The sequence below is a fragment of the Pezoporus flaviventris genome, unplaced genomic scaffold (genome assembly GCF_033815535.1).
Source record: "Pezoporus flaviventris isolate CSIRO_AGI_PZ_B2104156 unplaced genomic scaffold, CSIRO_AGI_Pfla_v1 ptg000002l, whole genome shotgun sequence".
Lineage (NCBI taxonomy): Eukaryota > Metazoa > Chordata > Aves > Psittaciformes > Psittacidae > Pezoporus > Pezoporus flaviventris.
This window is the reverse complement of record NW_026892550.1, coordinates 9,033,412-9,058,048: the sequence shown is the minus strand read 5'-3', so window position 1 is coordinate 9,058,048 and position 24,637 is coordinate 9,033,412. Positions and strand designations below refer to the sequence as shown.

The 24,637-nt window shown below is 44.2% G+C and overlaps 2 protein-coding genes and 1 long non-coding RNA gene across 4 annotated transcripts in view; 2 read left to right on the top strand and 1 right to left on the bottom strand.

Moving 5' to 3' along the window:
* The first annotated feature begins 3,329 nt into the window (after window positions 1–3,329).
* Window positions 3,330–10,802, top strand: TADA2B (transcriptional adaptor 2B). The gene is made up of 2 exons (XM_061468538.1): window positions 3,330–3,798; window positions 4,950–10,802. The coding sequence occupies exons 1-2, from the start codon at window positions 3,529–3,531 to the stop codon at window positions 5,940–5,942; spliced, it is 1,263 nt and encodes a 420-aa protein (XP_061324522.1). The 5' UTR covers window positions 3,330–3,528; the 3' UTR covers window positions 5,943–10,802.
* Window positions 10,803–11,088: 286 nt separating this feature from the next.
* On the bottom strand, window positions 11,089–16,874 carry GRPEL1 (GrpE like 1, mitochondrial). The gene is made up of 4 exons (XM_061468545.1): window positions 16,721–16,874; window positions 15,614–15,782; window positions 14,129–14,210; window positions 11,089–12,133 (listed from the first exon to the last, which is right to left on the bottom strand). Exons 1-4 carry the CDS (start codon window positions 16,789–16,791, stop codon window positions 11,787–11,789), a joined length of 669 nt encoding a protein of 222 aa, XP_061324529.1. The 5' UTR covers window positions 16,792–16,874; the 3' UTR covers window positions 11,089–11,786.
* A 493-nt stretch (window positions 16,875–17,367) lies between these two features.
* The window catches only part of LOC133277012 (uncharacterized), a 55,639-nt gene continuing 48,369 nt past the window's right edge, over window positions 17,368–24,637 (top strand). The window contains exons 1-3 of one of the 2 annotated variants that reach the window (XR_009746070.1): window positions 17,368–17,557; window positions 17,959–18,522; window positions 18,956–19,077. This is a non-coding gene — a long non-coding RNA (uncharacterized LOC133277012). The remainder of the gene's footprint in view (window positions 17,558–17,958; window positions 18,523–18,955; window positions 19,078–24,637) is intronic. The other variant, XR_009746071.1, reaches the window with a different exon arrangement.

Sequence of the window (24,637 nt, the reverse complement as noted above, 5' to 3'; positions counted from 1 at the left end):
TGCGGAGAACTCAAATGCTCTTTTCTTTGTTTTGAAAGAAGAAACCTTGGGTTATTGCAGGTTTCATAATCACAAGGCATTTTTGTGCTCAGGGCAGTATTTTTTTTAATACTTATACAGGCATAACTTCAGAGATTAAACTAGAAATGCTTCCTGTTTCTTACTTAACTGCAAAGAGGTTAAAGCACCAAGTAAAAGATGAAAGGAGAGAGAAGACAGTACCTGTGCAACAGGACTACACAGGGAACACAATCAAAGACTTGGCTGCCATGGCTCTAGTTCCTCCAGTAAATGTGTGTCTCACTTCCTTTTACTGAAGGTTTTTTCTGTTTGATTTGCAGGATTATAACATAAAATCAGAATTGCTTCATATAAGCTCCATCCAATTCGATGCCAATAGAGCTTTATGTTGTATACATTACAAGAGTTGCATAAAATTGTTCAAAACTTTTCCTTACCTGTTTTTCCAATATTAATTCCAGTCTGTTTGAAGAGAAGTGAAATACTTTCCTGCATGGTAACAGATGATATGAGGAAATAAAGACATTTGTCTTTGCTGCTTCCTGACAATGGAGGAATCCTTGATCTTCATCCCCAGGGTGCTTTGGAAGGCTAGGGTAGCAGTGTGTCCACAACTCAGCCCTAAGAAGTGCTGGGGACAGTGTGTGAAGTTTAAGCAAATGTTTTTGTAGTATTTATTTCAGTGGAAGTACTCAGTTCAGGGAATATACTATCAGCATCATTTGCATCTTAAATTCTTGCCTTCTCCAGATGTCAAACGTAGCAATGAAAAGCATCGAAGATTTACTCTCCCTCTTCTCCACGCTTTATCTGGATATATATATATTGCTTAATAGTGATGAAGAAGCTAGAGGAGGTCTGTATGCCCTAAGTCAAAAGCAACAAGAAGCACGAGTTTTGCTGGCACTCATGTTTAAGAAGGGGAGATGACTGTTGATCAACGTTTATTATTTATGAAAGCAGTTCCGTGGAATACCAGGAAGGTATTGGACTTATGTGAACAGCCACTCTGAGCAGGAGATGTCGCTTTTACTAACAAGGCTCAAAATGAAAGGTACTGATTTTGGTGTTTCTTTATGTCTTTTTTATTTGTTTTTTTTTCTTGTTTCTTTTCCTCTTTTTTGAGTGGTCTCAATCACTCTCATGGGGGAACTGGAGTTTAAAGAATTGTTTGGAAAGGGGAAGCTGCTTTCTGTAACTAAAGCTCTGTGAGCTCTGCATGCATAAATGTGTAGATGTTTGTTGCTCCCCTCCCCTTTTTCTTCAGCCTCTTTTTTTCAATTCTAGTTGAGCAGTGCAGAGGGGACTGACACAGTGTTGGGTGTACTGAACTCTCTGCCTCTTACACACCATGAATGAGGAGGAAGAGGCTGAGTGACCCCTAAAACTATAAAAGCTGAAAGTCAAAAATAATGTAGCTTTGAGTGATAAGATTTATGTATGTATGTATTTATACGATGAAAACAGCTCTTAAACCTTTCTTCCTGTGCATCCCCAAGGCAAACTTGGCAGCCAGGTGTATTTACAGAATGGCTGAACAGTTTAGTGCTTCTGTAGAACATTGGCTGTGTGCAGGTTGTGCCAGGTATTGATGACAAGGTTCTCTCCACTTCTCAGCCACATCTATGAAAACTCCACCTTAGGCTGTGCCCAGAATAAGGTACATTTAGTGTGCAGACAAAGCCAACACCAATTTATGAAATCCATACAGAGGGAGTCAGGATCAGGATCAGGATTTGAGTTAGTGTTATGGCGAGTGCTCTGTTTACACAGTGTTGCCATAGCCCTAAAGGACTGGATTCTGTTTTTTTAAAAGTGTGGAATTTTGAATGAGGCTTTTTTTGTTGGTTTAAGACAGGGATGTGTATCATTTAATTCAAAATGAGTAGCTACTGTAATCACTGAATGCATAATGTTGACGTGTCACTTAGAAGAGGCTTTTTCAGGAGTACCTGTGCAATGTATTCCCCAAAACTCACCAGAAAGCAGCATGTCAGAATTATGGGAACCTCCCGTATTTCTTCTTCACATTTGCTTCTCTTTAGTCATCCTCAGCAACAACAGAGGAATTCACTTCCTTGGCTTTTTTTTTTTTTAATCTGGATTCCTCTACAAGTAAGGAGCAGCCCAGCACGGGGATGTTTCAGCGCTTCCAACTGCCAGCTCAACAGCTCAACCATAGCCACCTTTTCCTCACAGTCCTGAAGCAGTATCTCATCTCCAGGCAACCCACATTTCTCCTGCAATTTCAATAGTTTCTCCACAGCACCTCTAGCCTATTTCATTGTGGTCAGAATGTCTCTATGTTGTAACAAAGTGGTTTTAATGTCCGTTAGTTTGGTGTTTCTGCCTTGATTTTGAGCTTCCACACACTTTTTTTCCCTTGAAGTGGCTGAGAACACGGACTGTGTTTGGTACCTTCCTCAGGGTTTGCCAGTCTTTTCCCTGAGTTTCTGATTCTCTTTTTGTCACCTACTCGAGGTCCATAAAGCGTTGACCCTCTCTGCCTGTTGTTCCTCAGCTTTCAAGGTGGTTTCAAGATTTTGGATTTCATGCTTCAGCTTGACCTTTTCTTTGCTGGTGAGGCAAGCATTAAAGAAATAAAAGTAAAACTAGTCTGTTTCTACTCTTCTAGGCCCACAGAGAAGTGCTCCTGTTCAAAATAGGTCATGACAATAATAAAGTGTTAAGGGGAGAAAACTATTGTAACTCTTGCGGTGGTTAATTCCCAAGAGGTAGATGTTAGGGGGCGGAACACTAGGCCTAGGCCCGGGCCTGCCGCTCCTCTCGCAGCCGCTGGACACACAGCGGCGCTTCGCCCAGCTCCGCCCGTGGCGGCCCGACCTCCCGTAGCTGCGGGCTGGCGCTTGCTCGGACCGCAGCCCGCTCCTCCGGAGCACCGCGGGGGGCAGCCGGCACCAGAGAGACCGGGGCGTCTTCATCTTGTTCGCCTTCGGTCCTCGGCACAGCCCCGAGGGCTCCGGCGGTCCCGTCGCGACCTGCGGCTGGGATGGCTCTAAGGGCCCTGCCTCCTCCAGCGCCGGCGTCGCAGGGCTCCGGCTCCCCGCGGATTCTGCTGAGAGACCCAGGCTGGCCCCGCCGCCGCCTCCTGGGCCGCGCTGCTCCCGCTTCCCCCGTTGCCGGGCAACGGGACTCCGCTCCGCGGCAGCCGCGGCCCCTCCCCTCTCCCCATGGCGCCGGCTCGGCCTCGCCCCCTCCCGCCGGAACTAACCAGTCAGCGGCGGGGTTGCTCTGGGTCGCCCTTTCGATTGGTCGTGGGAAAGGAAGCCGGGTCCCTGTCTGCCAATCATAGCCGTTCATTCGCTTTAATACCCCCCGCGCCCAGGCGCGCTGTCCCCATTGGCAGGGAGGCCGAGGGGAAGGCCGAGCCCTCCTTCCCCGTTGGCTGTCCGTCGCAGGGCTCCGCCCGCCGGGCGCGCTGCCATTGGCAAGGACGGTGGGGGGCGTGCCGGCGCGTGCGCGCGGCGTGTCGGCGGGCGGGGTAAGATGGCGGAACTGGGGAAGAAGTACTGCGTGTACTGCCTGGCTGAGGTGAGCCCGCTGCGCTTCCGCTGCACCGAGTGCGCCGACATCGAGCTCTGCCCCGACTGCTTCTCGGCGGGCGCCGAGATCGGCCCGCACCGCCGATGGCACGGCTACCAGCTCGTCGACGGCGGCCGCTTCACCCTCTGGGGCGCCGAGGCCGAGGGCGGCTGGAGCAGCCGGGAGGAGCAGTTGCTGCTGGACGCCATCGAGCAGTTCGGCTTCGGCAACTGGGTAAGGGCCAAGGGCCGCGGTGTCCCGTCCGCCTGACAGCGAGTGAGTGGAACCCGGCAGGCCTGAGGAGAGGCTGCGGGGGATGCCCGCTGAGCCGCGGTGAGGGTAGGTGCTCGACCCCCGTGTGAGACCCGCCGGGGGAAGGAGCGCCTCGGGACCGCTCGCCTTCGCGGACCTGTGGTGCCGTGAGCTCAGGCACTGGCCTTCCCCGAGCCCGTGTGTGACAGAGCTTACACCTGGTGCTTCTCAGTGTTCGGTCTGTTCCTTCAGTGTGTTCTTTACTGTAAGGGTGGTGAGGCACTGGAATGGGTTGCCCAGGGAAGCTGTGAATGCTCCATCCCTGGTGGTGTTCAAGGGCAGGTTGGACGAAGCCTTGGGTGACATGGTTTAGTGTGAGGTGTGCCTGCCCGTGGCAGGGGGGTTGGAACTGGATGATCTTAAGGTCCTTTTCAACCCTGACTGTTCTATGTCCCAGCTGTGAGCTTGCTACTTGCTTTCCGTGTCAGTACGTGTTCATTTTTAAAGAATAGCAGTAAAAACCATCATAATCTGATTCAATAGTTGTTACTTGATCATAGATTGTTTTATTAAACATAAAGATTTCTTCAAAATCTTAAAGTTTATGATTCTTGTACCTTGGTTTAGTTCTTAACCAACTAGAAAAGAGTAAATGTTGTCTTTCTTACTGTAAGTACTGTGTTTCTTTATTGCTCTAAAAGTACCTCAGCGATGTGATATAAATGAGTAAAATTCAAATGATGCAGTGATCTTGGTGCTGGCTTGGGACTCAGAAAGCTTCCTAGTGATGGTGAGCTGGATTTCTGAGAGAGTGATGGATGATCCGGAATCACCATATGGCTTCAGTGTCTTGGTGGTGTTCTGTAGCCTGAGGATCTGATGCAGTTTGCCTTGGTGCTGCTTCTGGTGCTGCTTTCATGGCCAGTGTGCACCTGTGCGCTTGTAAATACTTGTCTGGACCTAAGAACACAGATCTGATGGAAATGTAGCTAATTTCAGCATTGCTAGAAGAGCTTAAGTACTATGAGCTGGCTTTTGAGGAGCAGGGAGGAAGTCAGGCTCTTCCCTGAGTGCATGTTATGCTGGAGATGTAATGGGAATCATTTGATCACTCCTCCTTATGTTCCGTTTAGGAGGACATGGCTGCTCATGTGGGAGCATCCCGAGCGCCCCAGGAGGTGATGGAGCACTATGTGAGCATGTATATTCACGGCAACCTGGGTAAAGCCTGCATCCCTGACACGATCCCAAACCGAGTGACGGATCACACGTGTCCCAGTGGCGGGCCGCTGTCCCCCAGCCTGACCACACCGCTGCCACCCCTGGACATAACAGTGGCAGAGCAGCAGCAGCTCGGGTACATGCCGCTGCGGGATGACTACGAGATCGAATACGATCAGGATGCGGAAACCCTCATCAGTGGCCTCTCGGTGAACTACGACGATGACGATGTGGAGATAGAGTTGAAAAGAGCTCATGTAGACATGTATGTGAGGAAGCTCAAGGAGAGGCAGCGGCGGAAGAACATTGCACGAGACTATAACTTGGTACCAGCCTTTCTGGGGAAGGATAAAAAGGACAAGGAGAAAGCTCCCAAACGAAAGATCACTAAAGAGGAGAAGGAGCTGAGGCTGAAATTGAGACCTCTGTACCAGTTCATGTCTTGTAAGGAGTTTGAAGACTTCTTTGAGAACATGCACAAAGAGAGGATACTCCGAGCAAAGATTCGGGAGCTGCAGCGGTACCGTCGGAATGGGATCACCAAAATGGAAGAGTCGGCAGAATACGAGGCAGCCAGGCATAAACGGGAAAAGAGGAAGGAGAACAAAAACATAGCGAGCTCCAAGAGAGGGAAGGAAGATGGAAAAGAGGGTGAATTTGCTGCCATTGAAAACCTACCTGGCTTTGAACTCTTATCGGACAGGGAAAAGGTGCTCTGCAGCTCTCTAAATCTGAGTCCTGCACGTTACGTGACTGTAAAAACTATAATCATTAAAGACCATCTCCAAAAAAGACAAGGAATTCCTTCCAAGAGTCGCCTTCCCAGTTACTTAGACAAGGTACTGAAGAAAAGGATTTTAAACTTTCTAACAGAAAGTGGTTGGATATCCAGGGATGCTTCCTGAAACTCAGCTGATCTGAAAGTACACAGCAGAGGCACATTAGAGCCTCAAGGACTCCATTAGTTTTTCCTTCCCTCCCCACAGATACAGAAATCATGTCACTTAAAATCAACAGCAACAACAATGCGAATGCATAAACCCCCTCAGTGTTTGTGATCCATGGTTCAAATGGACTTTTGCTTTGGATCATGGAAAATACTTAATTGTGAAACTTCTGCATTGGATTTCACTGCTTTTGGTACATTATTCATCCAGATTTCTTCCACATGAACTTACTCAATTCTAGTAGTCTCAGAGTAGTTACTTACTCCTTACTACTGGATCAATGAGTATTGGTGTAATCCTTGCTTTTGTTTGAAGGTGGGAGATAGTTTCATTTGCTGGAAACTTTCTTCTCCCTTTGTTGTCTTTTTTGGTGTAATGCTGGCAGGAAAGTGAAGCTTCCAAATGTGCTTCCAGATGACCAGTGCTAAGCTTTCAGAACATTCTCCTTAGTAACTACAGCCAAGGCTGGGACAGCAGGTGAGTTTCGGTCAGGAATGCAGCAGGGATGAGAAATGGCAGTGAGTGGAAGGGAAGAAATGCAGTAGGTGAGATGCCTTAAGGTACTTGTGCTGTGGAAAGGGTTCTTGAAGAGCTGCCTTTGTACCCAACTGATCCAGACGGAGCTTTGACATTGAGGTTAGGATGAAATGGACCCCACTGAAGCTTTGATGTTCACTAATGAATAGCAAAGTTGCAGGAGTGCAGGGCAGCTGTGGTGCTGTGTGGGGTCAGCACCACTGCCAAGTGCCTGATTTGGGCCAGAAATGGGTTTTGGAAAGACAGGGAGCAAGTCGTTTGTCAGTAGTTGGGAGCCTTGGGCAACAAAATCACCGTACCCTCTTGTTGGAGGAGCCTACTCCTCATTCGGCGTCTATAAATCGTCTGAGCTTGTATGGGCTGGGGAGGTGTAGCTGCTGCCTCCTCCTCAGCTTTGGGAGGGACAGGGAAGGGGAGTGAGACTAAAAAGGAGTTATCACAGACTGGGCTTTAATACCAAAAGAGAGAAGTGATACAGATGAGGTCAAAGCGCAGAGCTCATGTGCTTCTGAAGTGCAGAGCTGTAATCAAGGTCTTACAGCGTTCTGATCGCACATACCTTGAAACATACCAGGCCACATGTGTTGAAGTTACTGACATGGCAGGAGAACTGTGAGTGCAGCCCACTGTGGTGAGAACAGTGCATCTGGAGAGGTGACTTTTCCCAATTCTAACACTACAGTCTGAACTGGGTGCTCACAACAGGCACCCTCTGGCCAGGTATAACACTGCAAGTGAAAGACATACTAGATCCACAGCACTGGGTTAGTGTGGATCTACTAAATTAGGAGAAATATGTTGAAGGAGGACTAGAAAAGAACTTTTATGCTTGTTTCAACCTTAAATTCCTGTGCCGGTATTTAACCAAATGAATAAATACGGTGGTTGCCATGTGGAAGACAGCACAGTGGTACTTGGCCTAAGCCTCTCCACTGGTTCTGTCCAGAGCAGGAAGCTGGGACCAGAAGCCAGTTGGGCAGGTCTTCTGGAGTGCAAGAGAGCCAAAACATGGAATTTGACTGGCTCCAGAACAGGTGTGAGGACTGGAAAGGTCATCTTGCTTTGATGCTTTGGGCTGTAGTCAGTGAGGATACCACAAAATATTGAACCAGTATTAATTCTGCAACTTGGCATAGGTGTACTGATGGGAACTGGGGTTTAGTTATCATATCCAGCATTACCAAAATAGTGTTACCAGTGAGGTTAGAATAAAATGGGTACAATTACAAAGCCAGCATTTCTAAGGAAGAGAAAACCAAAACTCTAGTGCCTTTTTCTTTTGAGCTTGTGATGTTTGATGTTCTGTCCCTTCAGAAAAGGTAAGGGCCATGTCCTCTTGGATGTAACACTTTCTTTGGCTTACCTGTAAGTGGCTCGTTGTGGAATACTTGAGACAAAACTGTCTCTCTTTGGCAGCAGTGGAACTAACTGCAATGTGCTGAGTAGCTCTAAGAACCATTTCAACCCTGTACACTGTACAAAAAGCACACAAGTTCGTAAGGTATAAACCCTTGGTTATTTTCTGCCCTACCCCTGCAGAAGGGATGCTCAGCCTTTCTGGCATTCTAGTTATGCAATCTGGTTCTTCCTGTACCTTGTTCCTGAACTGCTATAACATCCCATTACTGCTAATGTTCTGGAGCCTCAACTCTGCACGTAGCTGGGAGTTTAAAAGCTATTTTTTTTATTACTATTATTATTTTCCTCAGATCTGTGATTTTTATATTTCTACACTGTTGTGGCACATCCAAATGGAACTGAAGCAATAGTCTAAAGCCCATCTGAATGATAACTTAAGACAGTATCTAGGCACCAATGAGTCATTTAAATGTTGAACTCTGCAGTTACACTTTGTAGTTTCTTAACGCCTCAGCCCCTCCAAAATGTTTCTTTGGTGCTAGACGTAACTTATTGAACATCAAAATGAATGTAAAAATAAAGTATTTTTAATGTATGAAATATGGATATCAATATTTATTTTATACTTGCAAGCAAATTCAAGGTGGTGAATGTTTGCTTTAGCAAATACTAGTCCCTTGGAAAGGGCTTCCCTAGAAGCAATGTCTCATTGTCAGCTATGCTTTGAATTTTTAAGGTGACTTGCACTAGAGGATGCTGCTGTTCCATGTTTTCACATGGAACTGATTTAGTCAAAGCATTCCTTTGTTATGAGCTGCTGGTTTTTTGTTTGTTTGTTTGTTAAGCTGAGATGTAGTTATGTTGATCCTGCAGTTAACTAGAGCTACACTGCTTCTCTTCTGTGGTGAAGGGGCTGAGCAAACACATGGCAAAGAGCTCAACCTGTATCTTGTGTTGATATGGAAAGTGCTTCCTGTACTGTACAAGTAACCTAGCCTTCATGTTGCTAATGAAAAGGTGTTTTATATGCTTATGCTCTTGACTTTTCTAATGGAAGATATTACTAATGATAGCATCTGTCCTAACAGCATTGATGTAAGCCTATGAAAAACTCACACTCCATAAGCTGTTCAAAATACTGGTCTTCTGCTACTGATAGAGGCAGCAATATGTCTGTTTTAATGCTGTACATTTACTTTGATCAGTCCAGTCACAGTGATGTTTTTTTTACAGCAATATTTGCTTACCAGGTAACGAGGGAGCATTATTCTCCACTCTGCCAGTGTAGAAGGGTTTGTTAAGAGAATATTCTGAATACAGACCCTCCTGCCTTATGTTTTGTTGCTGTCCCAGCAAGCATTAAGAACAGCATCAGTAGGTTTGCATGAGTCTTTGACCACAAACTGCCTTGTCAGTCACACAAACTAAGCACTCTGCCATTACTCTCTTGTGCGGTGGCTGCATCAAGTTTCTTTGCAACTGTAATGGACTTTTTTGGCCTTTCAGTTTACTCTCTTCTTGCAAAATGTTTTTGCATGTGCCCCAGTTGCTCTTAAGTGATAACACATTAAATACTGTGAAGGAAGGTACCTGGTGAGCATGCTCAGCTTGTCAGCTGCTTCCTTAAAGGGAATGTTGCACTCATTTGAATGGTGTACTGGTGTACCTGTGCCAGACACACAAATGCCTGTGCTGAAGTCATGTAAAACCTAACTGATGTTGTGCACACTCAGCATTTTATTAGGTTTTTGCATTGTATATTGGTAAATAAACTTGTATTAAAGTTTCTTTCCATTATTGATTTAATGGCAATGTAGCTTGTATTATGAGGAACATGGCTTAAGTCTTTGGAATAACAAATGGAGATGCAGTTTAGCCAACTCATGGTGGGTGGAGAAGTGGTGTTTATAAAAGAGCTAAGGCAGAGGTACTGGTGGTAGCTTTGCTGCCTGCTCTTATGCTTAAATTTCAGAATAACCTCCCTCTGTTCTTTGATTTCTTCAGTGCTGCTTACTGCAAAGCGCACCCGTGGTTTGAGCTCTCAGTGAAGACTGAAGCTCTCCATGCTGAAAGTTTCTCTGAACAGGCAGGCCAAGGAAAGAGAACCACTTAAATGAGATTTAAAACTACTAGTTTGAGTCTTGCACTGAACACTTAAAAGTAACTTTTAAGAAGACCCTGAATGAAGTAATACAGCCCAAAAGAGACAAGCTTGTGTGAAGGGCTAGGAAGCCCATTAACAAAAGCTTTATCTGCTAGGGAAGAAGCTGCCCTTTGTTTTAATTGCCCTACTGCAAAACTTCCATACTAATGAAGTTATTAGATTTAGTTTAGATCCAGAGGGGTTGGGAGGGGGTAGAACACAGCTCCAGCATGCTGTAACCCAGATGGAAGTTACTTTCCAATTCAATTTTTCATGTACCAAAAATCATTCTCCCTCCCCTGCCCAGTCAAAAGGCTGATTGTCTTTGAGTTGTGAATGAATGAATCCTTAAACATGACTGTACCCTCAGCAGTAGTGTGCACTTAGGTTGTTCCTAGTTAACTTATTCCCAGAAGGCAAACCAGCACAGGAAAATGTAATCAGTTCTCCCCATGAGCAGGTCTTGTGTTCAGTAAACGGTTGGCTACTCTGCCTCTGAAACCCAAAAAATAATCAATACTTGACCTTAAGGCAGAAGGTCCTTGATGTAAGACAACCAGAAACAAGGGTGAAAATTCAGCAGTACTATCTACCAGGTCCTAATAACACGCGTAAGTAAGTTTGAGGTTTCTGTCCTGTGTTTGATGTGTGGGCTTTGAGGATACAAGAGGCTTTGCCAGTTGTGTAATTTGCCAGTTTCCATCCAATCCTATCCAGGTGACCAGACACATATGGGCAAAGCATGGAGTTGATCATGGACTGTATTTTAGCCTGATTCTGCAGGACTGGGAGCAGCACATGCAGTTTAGACAGGGTGAGAGCTGTGCACGGGAAAGTTCTTTTCCAGCTTAAGCTCCAAGGTGAGTAAATGCAAGAAATGCAGATGAAACTAAGTTCACATTTCTGTTTGAGCCACTTACATGCAATTATTTATGTAATTCTAAAAGACAGTATGTACCAAACTCTCAGCTACTCACGTTGCGATTCTGGCTTTCAGCAAGGATGTAACTACAGTTTGCATACCAAACTGAGTGTAAAAGCTTGGAAGTTACAAGACTATCAAAATTGTTTAAACCAATTTATACAATATTAAATTAAAAATCCAGATAGGATAAATTCTATTGGTTCTTCAATGCCATACAAGTATTAGATGGTTTTCTTGAGTCAACATTAGCACAGGACCAAAAGGGTTGAACACTTACAGAGGATGTCTGCTCTCCATTGCCGTTTATTTACACATCAGAACTCACCAAGGTTTCCATTTCAGTTGCACACATTTCTGAATGGACATTGAAAAAAAATTTTTGTCACATAAAAGCTGATGGGTGCTTGCAGAAAAGGGGTTATTTGTACTTCACCCACTTCTGCAGTGTTGGATTCTACAAACCAAAAGAAGTGTTTGAGCCACGATCTGGATTTTCAATCTACACACAATGATAAACGTGATGCAGAATTCTTGTGAGCATTTTGTTCCTTTCAATTTAATGCACCTTTGGGAGCAATAGTTGTAAAAAACATTATCTACAGCATTAGGGAGCTTAATGGCTCTTGTATTTCACACTTGAGAAGAGAGCTGATGGAACAGTTATGTTGAAGGCCACTAAGCAGGAGAATTTCACTGGTTGCTTCATTTTCACTGGGAGACCTCAAGCAATTCATTTAGACCTCTCAGGGGGCAAAGGAATGAGGAAAGCACGGTGTGAGAGGAAAACCATCCAGCTGTTTAATAGTTGTATGGCATTTTACCTTCTCAGGTTAAGCAGCTAAGCGTCTTTTACAACACCCACCAAGGCGGGCCGCAGCGTACGCCCGTGCAGCTTATAGCCAATCTTGGATACTAATGCAATAGTGCCAGGCTCCTTCCCTTCCATGGGAGCATGGAACAATGCTTCGTGTTCATAGGGATCGAACTTGGCTCCGACAGGATTCAGTCTGAGCAGGCCATGCTTTTTAAACACCTTCTGAATCTGTACTTCTGTCATAACGAGACCTTCATATAAGCTCTTCAAGTGAGGATTTTCATCCTTAATTTCTTCTTTCGGAACACTTTCAGTTGCTTTCTCCAAAATGTCTGCAACTTCTAGTAAGTCCTTACAGAAGCTCTGAATCCCTGAGAAGAAACAGAAGGGAATGGAATTAGTCCACTGAGGGAAACAGGCAGCCCAACAAGCACAGCCGCAAACCCCACAAATAATCCGTACTATTTTAGACTTTTTAACAAGATACATAAACAGCTGGGGTAAAATGTCCTTTCCAGTTTTACTGGATGACACAGAATTATTATAGGTACCTTGAAATCCACATCACCTCCTCTACTTCTATGGAAAAAAAATTATTTCAACTTAAAAGAGCTAAAGCTACGCTAATGACCTGACATTAATAGTTAAAATTCTAATCAAAATTACCAAACCCTTCAGATTAACATCATTTCCTCATGCCTCTCTCATCCTGGGATTCAAGTGCAAAGCATTATATTGCCCTATTCCTACTCTTTAATCTGATGTGCCAAAAATATTTCCAGAAGAAAAAGCATGTAGTCAGATTGATGAGGAGTCTGAGAGAGGAACAGCGACTCCTGTGATTCACTGTGAGAACTCACACCTCTCCCTGCCACTACAAACCACTTGTACAGAGTCAGAAGCCGTGCCTTGTAAACACTGAGCAATTCCTAAGGTAAAGATAGCTCCTGTCCTGAAGCTGTTCTCTGGCTCACACTAACAGAATCTGGCCTCATCTCACTTAAGGCAAATCATTTCTAGAACTCACAAAAAAACAAAAGCGTTCAGTAAAATAACACATTTCTATGTAGAGGTGAACCAGTGACAAACTGCTCTGCATTTTGATAGGTTTTTCCCTACCAAGAAGCGGTATGAGCATTACCAGAGCACAAGTCTTTGGTTTAAACATAAAAAATCCTATCAAAGCACCTGGCAAAATCTATAGGGATCAGGTAATTCTCAGGAACGGGTCACTAACAACTGCACGTCTCTTCCTTCAACAGAAAAAGCAGTCATATACGAGTGATAAAATTGTGCAGATTTTCTGTAATTTGGTATTCATGAAAAACGTTTTCTGAATAGTTTTTGTAAAATTTCTGAGCTCAGACATGACTCAAAGTCCTTCTGCACTAAGCAGCATATCAGTGAAACAACGCTTACTGAAAATCAGCTTCAGAGCAAAGTATTCAAACACCCATGAAAACAGTGCAAGAACGCTGTGTAACTGAGAGGTGCTTTTTCTGACAGCACACATTAACTGAAGACCCTGTATTCAGAAATGTAAAACTTCTGTATTCAGAATTAAACTATAGAGCTGTGTATAGTGTGTGGCAAAAAAGGTCAACTCATTTTTCAAGCCAGAGTGACAGTCGAACACTAAAATGATCAGCACTCTGCTGCTGCAGTATTTGTGTACCGTGTTTTACAGGTTTGTGTTTGAACTGTCAAAAAGCTGAATCAGATGTCAGTAGCCTGGCTCCAGCTGTTGAAGAAAGATGTGTATCTAGCATTCCTCCTAGCCAGTGATTTTACATTTCTACCACTGAAAAGAAACCACCCATCTAAATGTATTATTTCTGTTTGAAAGCTATGGCCTTCAGCAGAACACAAAAGTTATCCAAATATAAAAGGCTAAAAAAAAAAAAATAAAATCAAAAACTAAACCAAACCAACCCGGCCCAAAAAAAGAACCAAACCCAAAAAACCCACCAAGAACAAAAAACCCTAAACCAGAAGGAAAGCTGCTATTTCATGTCAGTATTCTGCAGTCAGTTCTGAGACCAAAGTGTGTGAAAATGGCAAACTTGAGGCTGCAAACCTTACTGAAAAATATACCAGTGCAGGATATGTTGTAGGAAATCAGGTACCAAGCTGACAGAAGATTTCAAGTCAGCTGTGTGAGCCTTGCCCTTGTCTAGTGAGATGATTGTAATTCTGATGCAAAGTGAGGAACTGTTAAAACCTCTGCGTCAAATACATTTTTCCAGCAAGGAGTCAGAGTGACTTGGGAAGTACAATGTGTCCCAACTCTGAACCAGTCAGCTCAGTTTTCCAGGCTGAGCATTTCCTGGGTCTTAGGAGCATAGACAAAATGAGCCTCCACTGACCATATAACTTTGCCTCTTCTACCAGTTTCTGGCTTCTTTGCCTTATGTTTTCTGCATCTGCCAAGGCACGCTTGTACTTGTCCTAAAGAGAAAAAAAAACAGTAACAGAAGAGATTTCATTCCTGGTTGTTGGGTAGTTGACGATAGTTCAGAACAGCATATTCTGTATAAACCAGCATTTTAAACAGTTACAGTTTAGATGGCCCACCATCTGAAGACCAGTCTAAAGACAACATGACAATTAGCACAGCATCTACCAACGCAGGTGTTTGCTTCACTTTAATGCAGACAAAAGTGAGGGAAAGAAAGTAAGATGGATTTCCAGACTCCCAGTATTTGTCAACAGATTAACTGGAAGCCATTTTTAACTCTACAGATACATCAAGTTTTATTAATCAAAGGTTTCCGCTTTTGGTGATGTGTGTTCATAGGAAGCCTTCATCAATCCTGAGGGATTTTGACACTGTGGCAAACAAGATTCAACACAGCGGGTTTCTTCAAACTTTACAAACTATGAAGCCTAACTCCTCTAGCAGCAGATGTACTAAGAATGGAATTTATTAAATCTAGGCACTTCAGGTTGAGGGCTTCACCACCTCACCCAGAACTCCACACTGGGCTTCCACTCTGAATATGCTTGTGAAGAATCCCACAATAGAGTAAGAATAGTCAACGAGTTGACTGAAGAGCCACACTGGGCAACGAATAGCAGAAGGTGTCAGCAGAGATGTTAAATGACATCTCTGCTTTGTCCTTCTGCACTTTGGGAAGGGCAACAGGAAGAAAACTCAATCCACTTATGATCCATAGGTGGTCCTTCTACAAAAGGTTCTGGGCTACCTCTCAAAGTCTCAAATGCTCTAGAAATACATTTTATATAAAGCATTCATCCAGAAAAGCAATACTTTTATTTAATCCTTCACCCTCTGCTGAAGAGAGAATGCAAGATGGGCCAGCCAAAGGGAATGTGATGCTTCAGCCTTATGTTTGAAGGGTCTCCAACAGAGAAGGTTTGAAATTTCCAGAGAATGTAATAAGTAGACTATTAAGTAAAAGCTAAGCACCATTAACCCTGACCTTTGAAAAGCCAGCAGCTCTTCTGAGAAAGCCTACTCCTAGTGCACACAGATGCACACATCAAAGACAACCTCAAACCCTTCCATAGGCTTCCAAAAATTACTTCTTCACTGAGCAAAATCCAAGTGAACTGAAGTCACCAAAACTCACTATCAGGTATTCAGGCTGGAAAAGGTCCAACTGCATCCAGAAACTGGAAGTAAGTTACCAAAAAAATCTTACGTCTTGTACCAGGGATGCATCTCTTGTTGTATATCTACTCTGAAGCTTTAAGCAATTATCAAAGTGCAGGTTTTTACTGAACAATTACACAGCAATCACACAACTGTATCCAGATTGGGCACAAGGAAATCATAATGAACACTCGTAGGTATGCAATGTGCAACCCAATAACCATGAGACACTTACGGTAACTTCTTTCAGTTGTTCTTCCAGTTTGGCCTTTTCTTCAGTTAACGTCTTTTCAGCAGAGCTGGGTTCTACCTTGTGTTCATTTTGGCTCTGACTCTGGTCCTCTTCCAAGTTCTGGCCAGTATTTTTCTGTTGTGTTGCTGCACAAAGCAGTCGTGGAGAAGTCCTAAGGCAAAAATGTGGATAGTATTAATCAGTTGCTTACTTTGTAAGGTATTCGCATCTTCTGGACATGCTGGACGCTTTATTTGACATATCAATATCTACAAAATCCTCACATTAAAGCACAAATTAATACAACAATTCTAGCTGTGTGAAATTACTTACAGAACCTCTCATGAGAAGTAACTGAACTCAGGCCATCTAAACTGCTACAGAAAATAACTTTGCTGCGATATAAAAACCACAGGGCAGCAGCCTGTAAGTGCCCACTATATTCAGTTATAAAGCAGCAGCGCTTTTAAAGGCAACATGTGCTTGTTTTCAGCACGGCGCTCTATCAGGACACAAAGCCAGTTCACATGATGCAATCACCCGCAACAGGCTCCCAGAAAACACCGACAAGAACTGCGGTTTGCCGCCGATTGCTACAGAGCAACAGAAAAGCGCCTTTGAGTCCCTGCTGTATCTCACTGCTGTTTCGCAAATATGTCAATAGCGGCCCGGTCTCCATGAAGATGAGGTTCTATCCCTTCCTAATGTTTCCGAGGCTGAAACAAACCGGTTCACGGGCGAGGCTCAGTGCTGCAATCCCAACAGGTCTGGTGCCCCGCACGCCGCACCAACACTTCAGGCCCGGAGGCCTTCAGGCCCACGGCCCAGCCACGCGGGCCCGCGATGCTTGGCTGGGACACTCTCCCGGCGGACAGTAAGGGAGGTGGGACCTGCACCGGCTGTCAGAAGGGGCTCCCCGCCGCACAGCCGGAGGGCCGGTCACACGGGGTGAAGCACCCCAGCGCGGCGGGGCTGGGCCCCGCTCTTGGCCTGGCTCGGCGATAGCAAGGCGGTGAGTGCGGACCCGGACCCGGACCCGACCTATCCCGCCACACCCGAGCCAGGCCAGGCGGCACGGCACGGCACGGCACGGCACGGCGCGACCCTCACCTCAGGGCGAAGCTCAGCAGCGGATACCGCGGGCGCAGCGCGCCCCTCACGCACTGTGCCACCGCCGCCATTGCACCTTTCTTCCCACACACCGCCGCAGCCCGCCCCTCCGGGCCTCCGCGCTGCCGCAGCCAATCAGCGAGCGGACAGGCTAAGGGCGACACTGCCGACAGCCAATCTGCGCGGCGGGTGCACGGCTCGGGCCAAACAGGCGGGGGGGGGTGGAGCCTGCAGCGCTTCCGGAGCGCTGCGGAGGGAATCGCTCCCCCCGCCCCCTCGTGGCGGAAGGTGCCGCGCGGGAGGGCGTGGCCGCGGAAGAGGCGGGGCTCGGTGGGGAGGTCTGGTGCCGTGTGGGGGAGGCGGGGAGCGGGAGCCTTCGCTTTTCTTGGGAGCGGGTTCTGCTGGGCCCTGCTGCCCCTCCTGGGGCTGATACAGCCTCCCCTCGGCAACGGGAGCCCGCAGAAGCCAGCGGGGCACCGGCTGCCGTCAGGCGTCGGCGTTTTTCTGTCAGAAGTGGTCGAGCTGAGGCAGTGCGGTGGCTGCGGGTGGTCCCGTCCGTCTGTCCCGTAAGAGCTGTGACTGGAAAAGTTTGAGGATTGCAGCTCGTTTTATTTTTAACTGCCGGCCCGTTAATCAGTAATGCCTTGAAGCATCTGTCAGTAGCTGGTGTGCAAACCCCCACTGAGGAGTGTGCCTATGCAAGCTCACACAACGCTGTCTACACGCTTGCTGGGTAATCATCATCTCAAATCTTGAGCTTTAATTAAAAGGGATTGATGCTGCTAATCCACTGTTCCCAAATTTGGCCACCTGCTTGTGCAACTTGTTTGTGCAATGGTTAGTGGAGGCTGCGGAAGGCCTGCTCGCTGTACTTGGGTGGCTCCTGAGCTTTGTCAATATCTATTAGCTGTTATCCTGTTAAAGTGGGGAAAAAAACACCCAATCTCAAGGTCACACATTGTACAGTCCCAAAGTGAGTCCTGGATTATTCACAGACGTGTGAACACCAGCTGTTAACCTGATCTTCACATGCATTTGTGCACTTCTGTAACATAAACTGAAGGATAGCGAAGGTGCTGATTCCACAGTGCAAATTCAATAAATGTTATATTCAAGTATGTGATCAAAGTACATTCCTGCTTTGCCACATGAGAATCCTGCAGAAGCTGGGGCTTTGCTAAGTTTAATCAAACTTTGGCAGAGTGCAATAAGTTTTCAGCATGGCTTTTATTTGGCAGGTTGTGTATCTATGATGTGTTGCTTCATGGCTCTGCAGAATGCAGGATGAATGGTATAATGAGGCCAGTGGCCTTATACTGCGACAACTGTTAGATCCCAAGGAGTCTCACTGCTCATACAGTTACATGGATGTGGATTTCTCCTCCTTTGAGAAGATCTGGAAGAGCTAGAAGCATACCAATAAACACTCCTGGGTGACAATAAGCAACATCTCTAAGATACAAAGCAAATGGTTTTTCAGTCTGTGGGTTTTGTATTTTGGTTGTCACTGTTTTGTGATGTGACACTGGTACAATCCAATGGCTTGCACATACACAACACAGCAAAGAAAGAGTGATGCCGTGTGGTGTTCATACATGCAGTAGATGTAGTGGTGTCAGTATCTGCCTTAAGTAGATAAGCCACAAATTCCAAGCTTCATCCTCAGAAATACTGAAAGAAGTAGTTGAGGAAATCTGTTAAAGATGCTGATAATGCTGAGGAAGAATCAGAAAGAACAAGGAGTAGGAATAGCCACAAAAGGCGATACCCACAGAAAGCCATGAAGAAATGAGACAGAAAAGGTAAGTGAATCTTTAGGTCTGATGTCTTTAAACTGCTTCCTAGAAGGATTATTCATTTCTCACAAAGCCTAGACAAGCAGTCTTTGCGGTCTCATCATTCTTGGCTGTCATTTCTCCTTGTCACTCTTAGCATCTGGCTTCCTATTTCAGCCTTTCTTAATTCTCTTCTGCCTGTCATCTTTGGAAGTTGTGTTTGATTAATGATTGATCACGAAATCACAAAATTGATAACAAAAGGTTGAGCAAAGCCTATTGCCAGCATGGCTAATTAATAACTGAGTAAAATACAGTCAGCTCAAGATTTCTAAAACAAGTTCGTTCTTGTATTAGGACCAGTTACCCCAAATGGTAGTTCACAGGCCTTTTGCAAGTAAGTTTTCAAGATACTCCACAGTAAGAATGAGGTTTGTTGTGATTTTCTTAACTTGAACAGCTGTCAAGAAAACCCTGCATTAGCACAACTACTGATGGGTCAAGACCAAACAGCAGATGCAGCACGAAGGAAGAGCATGGACCTTTAAATAGAGCTTCTTTGCATCCTGATTGATATTGGCTGTGAGTACTGTCCCACTTTGACCAAAACCTCCCAAATTTTAATGTTCTTACGCTATTGCTGTCTGTTCCATTTTAATTGTAAACCCAACCTAATGTGTTGGGTTTTTTATACTTTACTGAGTGTTCAGCATCTGGTTGGCAATCACAGATGTTCACAAGCAAGCACTGTTTGGTTCCTGAGCAGTCCTCTCCGTATCAAGTGGTCTTTTGCTCTTCACTTAAATACTGGGTTTGAAAATGATCTGATGATAAGTAATGCTTGTCCTGAATTCTGTAACATTAACCAGCTGCTACTTTTCAACTTGATGTGGTTAAAAGTGACTTTAACCCTTGATTTCTGTGGATAGAATCTAGTGATAGAATCAAGGACTCTGGATATGATCCTTTGGTTTCTCTACTGATTCACTTTGTCGTCTTGTGCAGTTACTTAACCACATTTCTACAACTACAAATTAAGGGCAGTAATTTTTCAGTACCTTACAAGAAAGTTGTTTAGAGAGCACAAGGGAATTTCTGTGATACTTTGAAAACTCAAAATGTCAGCTGAATTATGTCTCTTTTTTATTATTAATATTGCGCTTGTAGTGGAGAGACTTGTAATCCTTAGAGATGAAAAATGCCATAAATGCAAGATTTGTGCTTGAAAAGTTCAATGAAAAATTAAGGCATTTCTGTTTCTCTAAAAAAAAAGACCAACCTAGTTTTGTCTCCTAATGCTGAGATATAGCCTATTGATATTCAAGCAGCAAACAGAATGCCATTACTTTTGTGATTCAAATATGAACTGTGTTATTAATGTTTTGAGGGTGCAAGTGACAGGGCATTATATCTTTGCTGAACAGATATAGGTCATCCTGATCAGAACCAATATTGAGCTGTGGTGGGAGCAAGTGGACAAAAAAACGACCAAAAAAATGCCTTTGTATATGTTCCAGCAGTGACCTTTCAGGAAATTTACCAGGAAATAACATGAAATTAAATATCAGAAAATATTAAATATCAAATGAAATATCAGGAAACATCAAATTAAAGAAAATGTTAATTTAGCTGTAAGACTGTTACTGAACTATATGGCAGTGAAGAAGACAAACCTGTTATTCATACCCGTGCCCTTTAGAAAAGGTTGCAGATGGGATCACTGAGCCATAGCCCATTGTGGGAAGATGTGTAGTGTAAAATTAAGGGACTGATCCTGGTGTATAAAGCGATAACAAATCTCCCTCCATAACGATTGTTAAGACTGAGGATCAGCTCCACCCTGGGTCCATTTCAGACCCAGACAATAAAGATGAAATCATTACTTGAATCTGGAAACTTTAAATCCTGAAATGCAGGTTAGGGGCTTGCGGGGGGAGATAACCTGACTTTCTTTTCATTAGAGCAGCACTAAGATGGTTAATCTGTATGTTCAGAATTACAGTTTTTAATGCAAACATTGTAAGATCTCTCTCCCAAGAGGGAATGTGTAATACCTACTTTCTGCCTAGTTTCTCCTAAGGCTGAAAATACTGAATCATACATCCTGCTCTGATTATAAAGAGTACTCTTGGAGTTCCCATAGCTTTTTGCTAACTGGTTTGAAAGGTACATTTTGTAACCATCTTGTTGCCTGGAGAGTGTTGCTGTGTTGGAAATGGAATAGCTATAGCCACAGGGCTCTGAAGAGATCTAATTACAGCAATTTAGAACAACAGAAGTTCTGTTCCTGGGGGGACACTGAAGAGATCCTTCCCCAGAGCAGCATGCCACAATTTCAGAGGCAATTTATTGTAATATTCCTGCATAAGTCATCTGGTATACCAAGGATTTACAAATCTGGCTATTACGGTGTGTTCTCTGAGCCCGTATGTTATCAGGGGCACTCGTGCATGTCTTGTAGCATTCCTGGAGATATAAAAATGGAAAACCTGTCAATCAAGTGTTGTCTATCTTACTTTAGCCTAGCTACCACTCAGAACAAAGCTGTTCAAATGCAGAGAAACAATCTCCTATCATGCTGATGTGGCTTTCCACCTTGAGACAAATCCATTGAGCTTCAAGAGAAGAGTTTTCAAATCAATTGTGATTCTCTTAGTGTGGTGTCAAGGATTTTCTTCATATTTTTCATAAAAAGAAATTGTTGCCTTTCAACTTACCAGAACAAGTTGATAGAAGAGTAGGTCAGCTCTCTTCTGTCACATTCACATTTGCCAAGCAGACAGCAGTTCTTGTTATCTGTTCCTTACACAGGTTAACAATGGAAGTGCTATTATTGGAATGGTATTTTGACATTCAGATATATGTTTTTCTTTCTTTCTTAATTTTTCTTTAAGATTTGATGAATTACTTGCTGTGGGCCTGTTTCTGCTGTACAAGTGATTTGTATTAGTCAAAGAGAATGTTTGCTGAAGGACTGCCAAGCCAGGTGCTGGGCAAACAGGCTGCCAGTAGTGCTGTGAAAGCCTGAGGCCTGGCTATTTACTGCTGAAGTGTGACTTCTGCAAATGTTTCTTCCTTGCTTTTTGCATACTTTATCTGATGACTGACAGGATGTTGAACTGTGTGGTTGGTTGGGCAGCACACAGAGCTCTTTCTAGGCATTATGGTTTAGTGCTCTGATTCACAATTCAGTCTCATAGGTAGGCTGTTCTTTGGGCACCCAGCTGGCTGACAAAGCAGGACTGCTTGTTCTGCTGATGTTGTGCAAGGGTATTGAAAAGCTATGAATGGAGGTAGCATAAAGCAAGATTTAAAAAGGTTATCTGATGCTTTTATTCAACTGTAGAAAGCAGCAAGAACTTGTCATTGTGTTGCTATGTGTAATTAATGAGTGGGTGAACGCTCCTGTGGGACCAGTGCTCTGCTCCATTCAATTCTAACTTGGCTAGGTGAGTCCGGCTAGATGGTGACAAAGAGTTCAGCTAAAATAGCTGGAGCGGAAGGCAGAAAAGCTTCTAAAAATCTGATTGCCACAGAAATAAAATATACCTAACCATGTTTCTGGTGCTTTGTGTGGAGGTCTCTGAACCTGTCCCTAAAATGAGTGCTTCACACTTTGCTCCCTTCCACAAGCATCTGTGAAGGTGCAAAGTCAACCCTGTTATAGAAGCTGCTGAAATTAGGGGAAGTGTGTGTTTTTGTCAGACTTTCTTCAAAATCAGTTGGGTTCTGCTACTGATGTCTCTGGTTTAACTCCAGTTTTGGGAGTTTATTTGAATGTAAAGCATGTGCCAGGCAAGTACAGGCAGAGCTGAATGAAAGCCCTTTTTTTACATCCACTGTACTTGCACCTTGCTCAGAAAGCAAGAGCATGGCAGCTTCAAGTTTTGTAAGAGCTGTCAACCAAAGTCCTTTCACTGCTGTTTTAAAGGTCACCTCAGATTTCCACATTAGATCAGGTTAATGTGTTATTAATCAATCAGAAACTGGTTGAAAATTATTGGATTCTGCACTTCTGTGATACATGTTAAATAGGAATTCTACTGCTATGGCTGAAACCATATAATCATTCCCCCTGACTCTATCACCAGCTGCTAGGCTCTGAACTGTTCTCTGATCTGACTGTACAAGCTGCTTTTCGTTGTCTTCCCAACCCATTGGTGGTCCTTGGATTTTGCCCAGGCTTATGCTCTTCTTTCTCCTTCTTCCTCTTTCATCTTCTGCTTTGCATATTCCATCATTGCATCTGCTCTGCTGAGAGTGGAAGCACCTCTTTAGCGCACTGCTTCCATCTCTGCTTACTTACTCTTTTTCTCAGGTTTTGTGATGCTATCCTCTCTCAAGTTCTCATCATGATTTGTGACCAAGAACACCTTCACCTTTGTGATATTAAATATGGCTTCAACAGCACTGTGTTCATTTCTAGAGATGATGTGAGTGGTACCCCCTACTCTGCTTTATGATATTAGTGTTGATTAATAATTGTGCTTGTGCTGTGGTAAAGCATTAAGGTGGAGAATCCCAGCCCCACTGTGGCTGCTGTTTTAATTCATCTTTATTACTGAACAAAGCAGGCTCTTCCATTTCAAAGAGCTTACAGCTTTTCTTATGACCAGTGCTATTGGTTGTTTATTAGAACAACTTTTCCAGCTGCTTAATTTGTATTTTAAGTCTATTTTAAAAATTATTTTTCTGTTGTGTGTTTTAAAACATGTGTTTATTACTTTTCTATGAGTCCCTAAGTGCTTTGGCTGCAAAGTCTTAATGAATAAAATTACTGTCATGTTATAGCTGTAAAAATCCACTCCCTCATTGGAATGGGACCTGCAAGTTTGAGGAAGCTGAGAGAAACAGGGAATATATTTATTTTGGAGTTAAGTAAAACAGGATAAATACATAGGAAAAATGTAAAATTATTTTGCAGTCACGAACTGCTAATGTGTTGATCTTCCTAATTCTACCTTAAGCACATAAACTAAGTGGTGTATGTGTACTGTTATCACAATGATGCTTGCTCTGTAGGACAGATCCAGCAGGCTAACTTTGTAGCAGCTGAGTGCTGACAGTAATCTGGAAGTGCCAAAGAATTCTGTATGTGCTCTGTGTACCTGCCTGTCACGGTACATTGTCATGCTAAATAGCTCCAAGCTGGCTGTGCTGCTGGAAAGCAACTAGACCTGAGGCTGCCTGTATCTCATACAGCTCTATACTGTTCTGAGACAATTAGTGACTGTCTACACATTGATGTGACAGCTTTTCTGTTATTTGGGACAGAAGGAGCTGTTTTGGACTGCTGGTGGTTGTTTTTCAATAACTGTTAACACCTTGGTACAACACCAAGTGAATAAAAGATGTACAAACAAGAAGTTGAGGCTTTAGAGATAACTCTGAGAGCTGTAAAGTAAATTCTGTGCTCTTCTGCCAGAAGGCAGTGTGACAGACTCGGAGGATCTGTTCTTACAGCTCTCTCCACATTGCAAATAACTGTTTCAGAGCCAGCTTTGCAGTAAACTCGAGCTAAACTATGTAGTTCGTGTCTGCAGTTGGCAAGCACAGCTACAAACAAGGTCAAGTAAGAGCAAAGCACAAGAAATATTTATGCATTAATGGCAATTTCCTTGTTGCAGCTCATGGTTTGCAAGGAATAAATTCCCAGTTGGGGGCAATTCTGAGGCAGCAAGCAAATTTACCCAGCTTTTTACTTTTCAGATATTCCCTGCCTTTGTAATGGCTCTGCAGATCACTGAGTGTGTGCGAAATGCTGATAAAGTTAGGTGGTGACTTAAGGCAGTCTCAGCTTTTCAGGCAGTCACTGAACAGGAGAGACAGGATACATGTATCTTCTTCTGTTGGCACAATGTGGTGAGTTGACCCTGTCCACCTTCAGTCCCCCCACACAGGGGGAAAATTAACTCCATCCTAGCCAGAACAAGTACATAAAATAATAGATGTGGTGAGGCAGTGGAACAGGTTGCCCAGAGAAGTGGTAAATGCTCCATCCCTGGCAGTGTTCAAGGCCAGGTTGGACAGAGCCTTGAGCAACATGGTTTAGTGTGAGGTGTCCCTGCCCTCGGCAGGGGGGTTGGAACTAGATGATCTTAAGGTCCTTTCCAACCCAAACTATTCTATAGTTCTATGATTC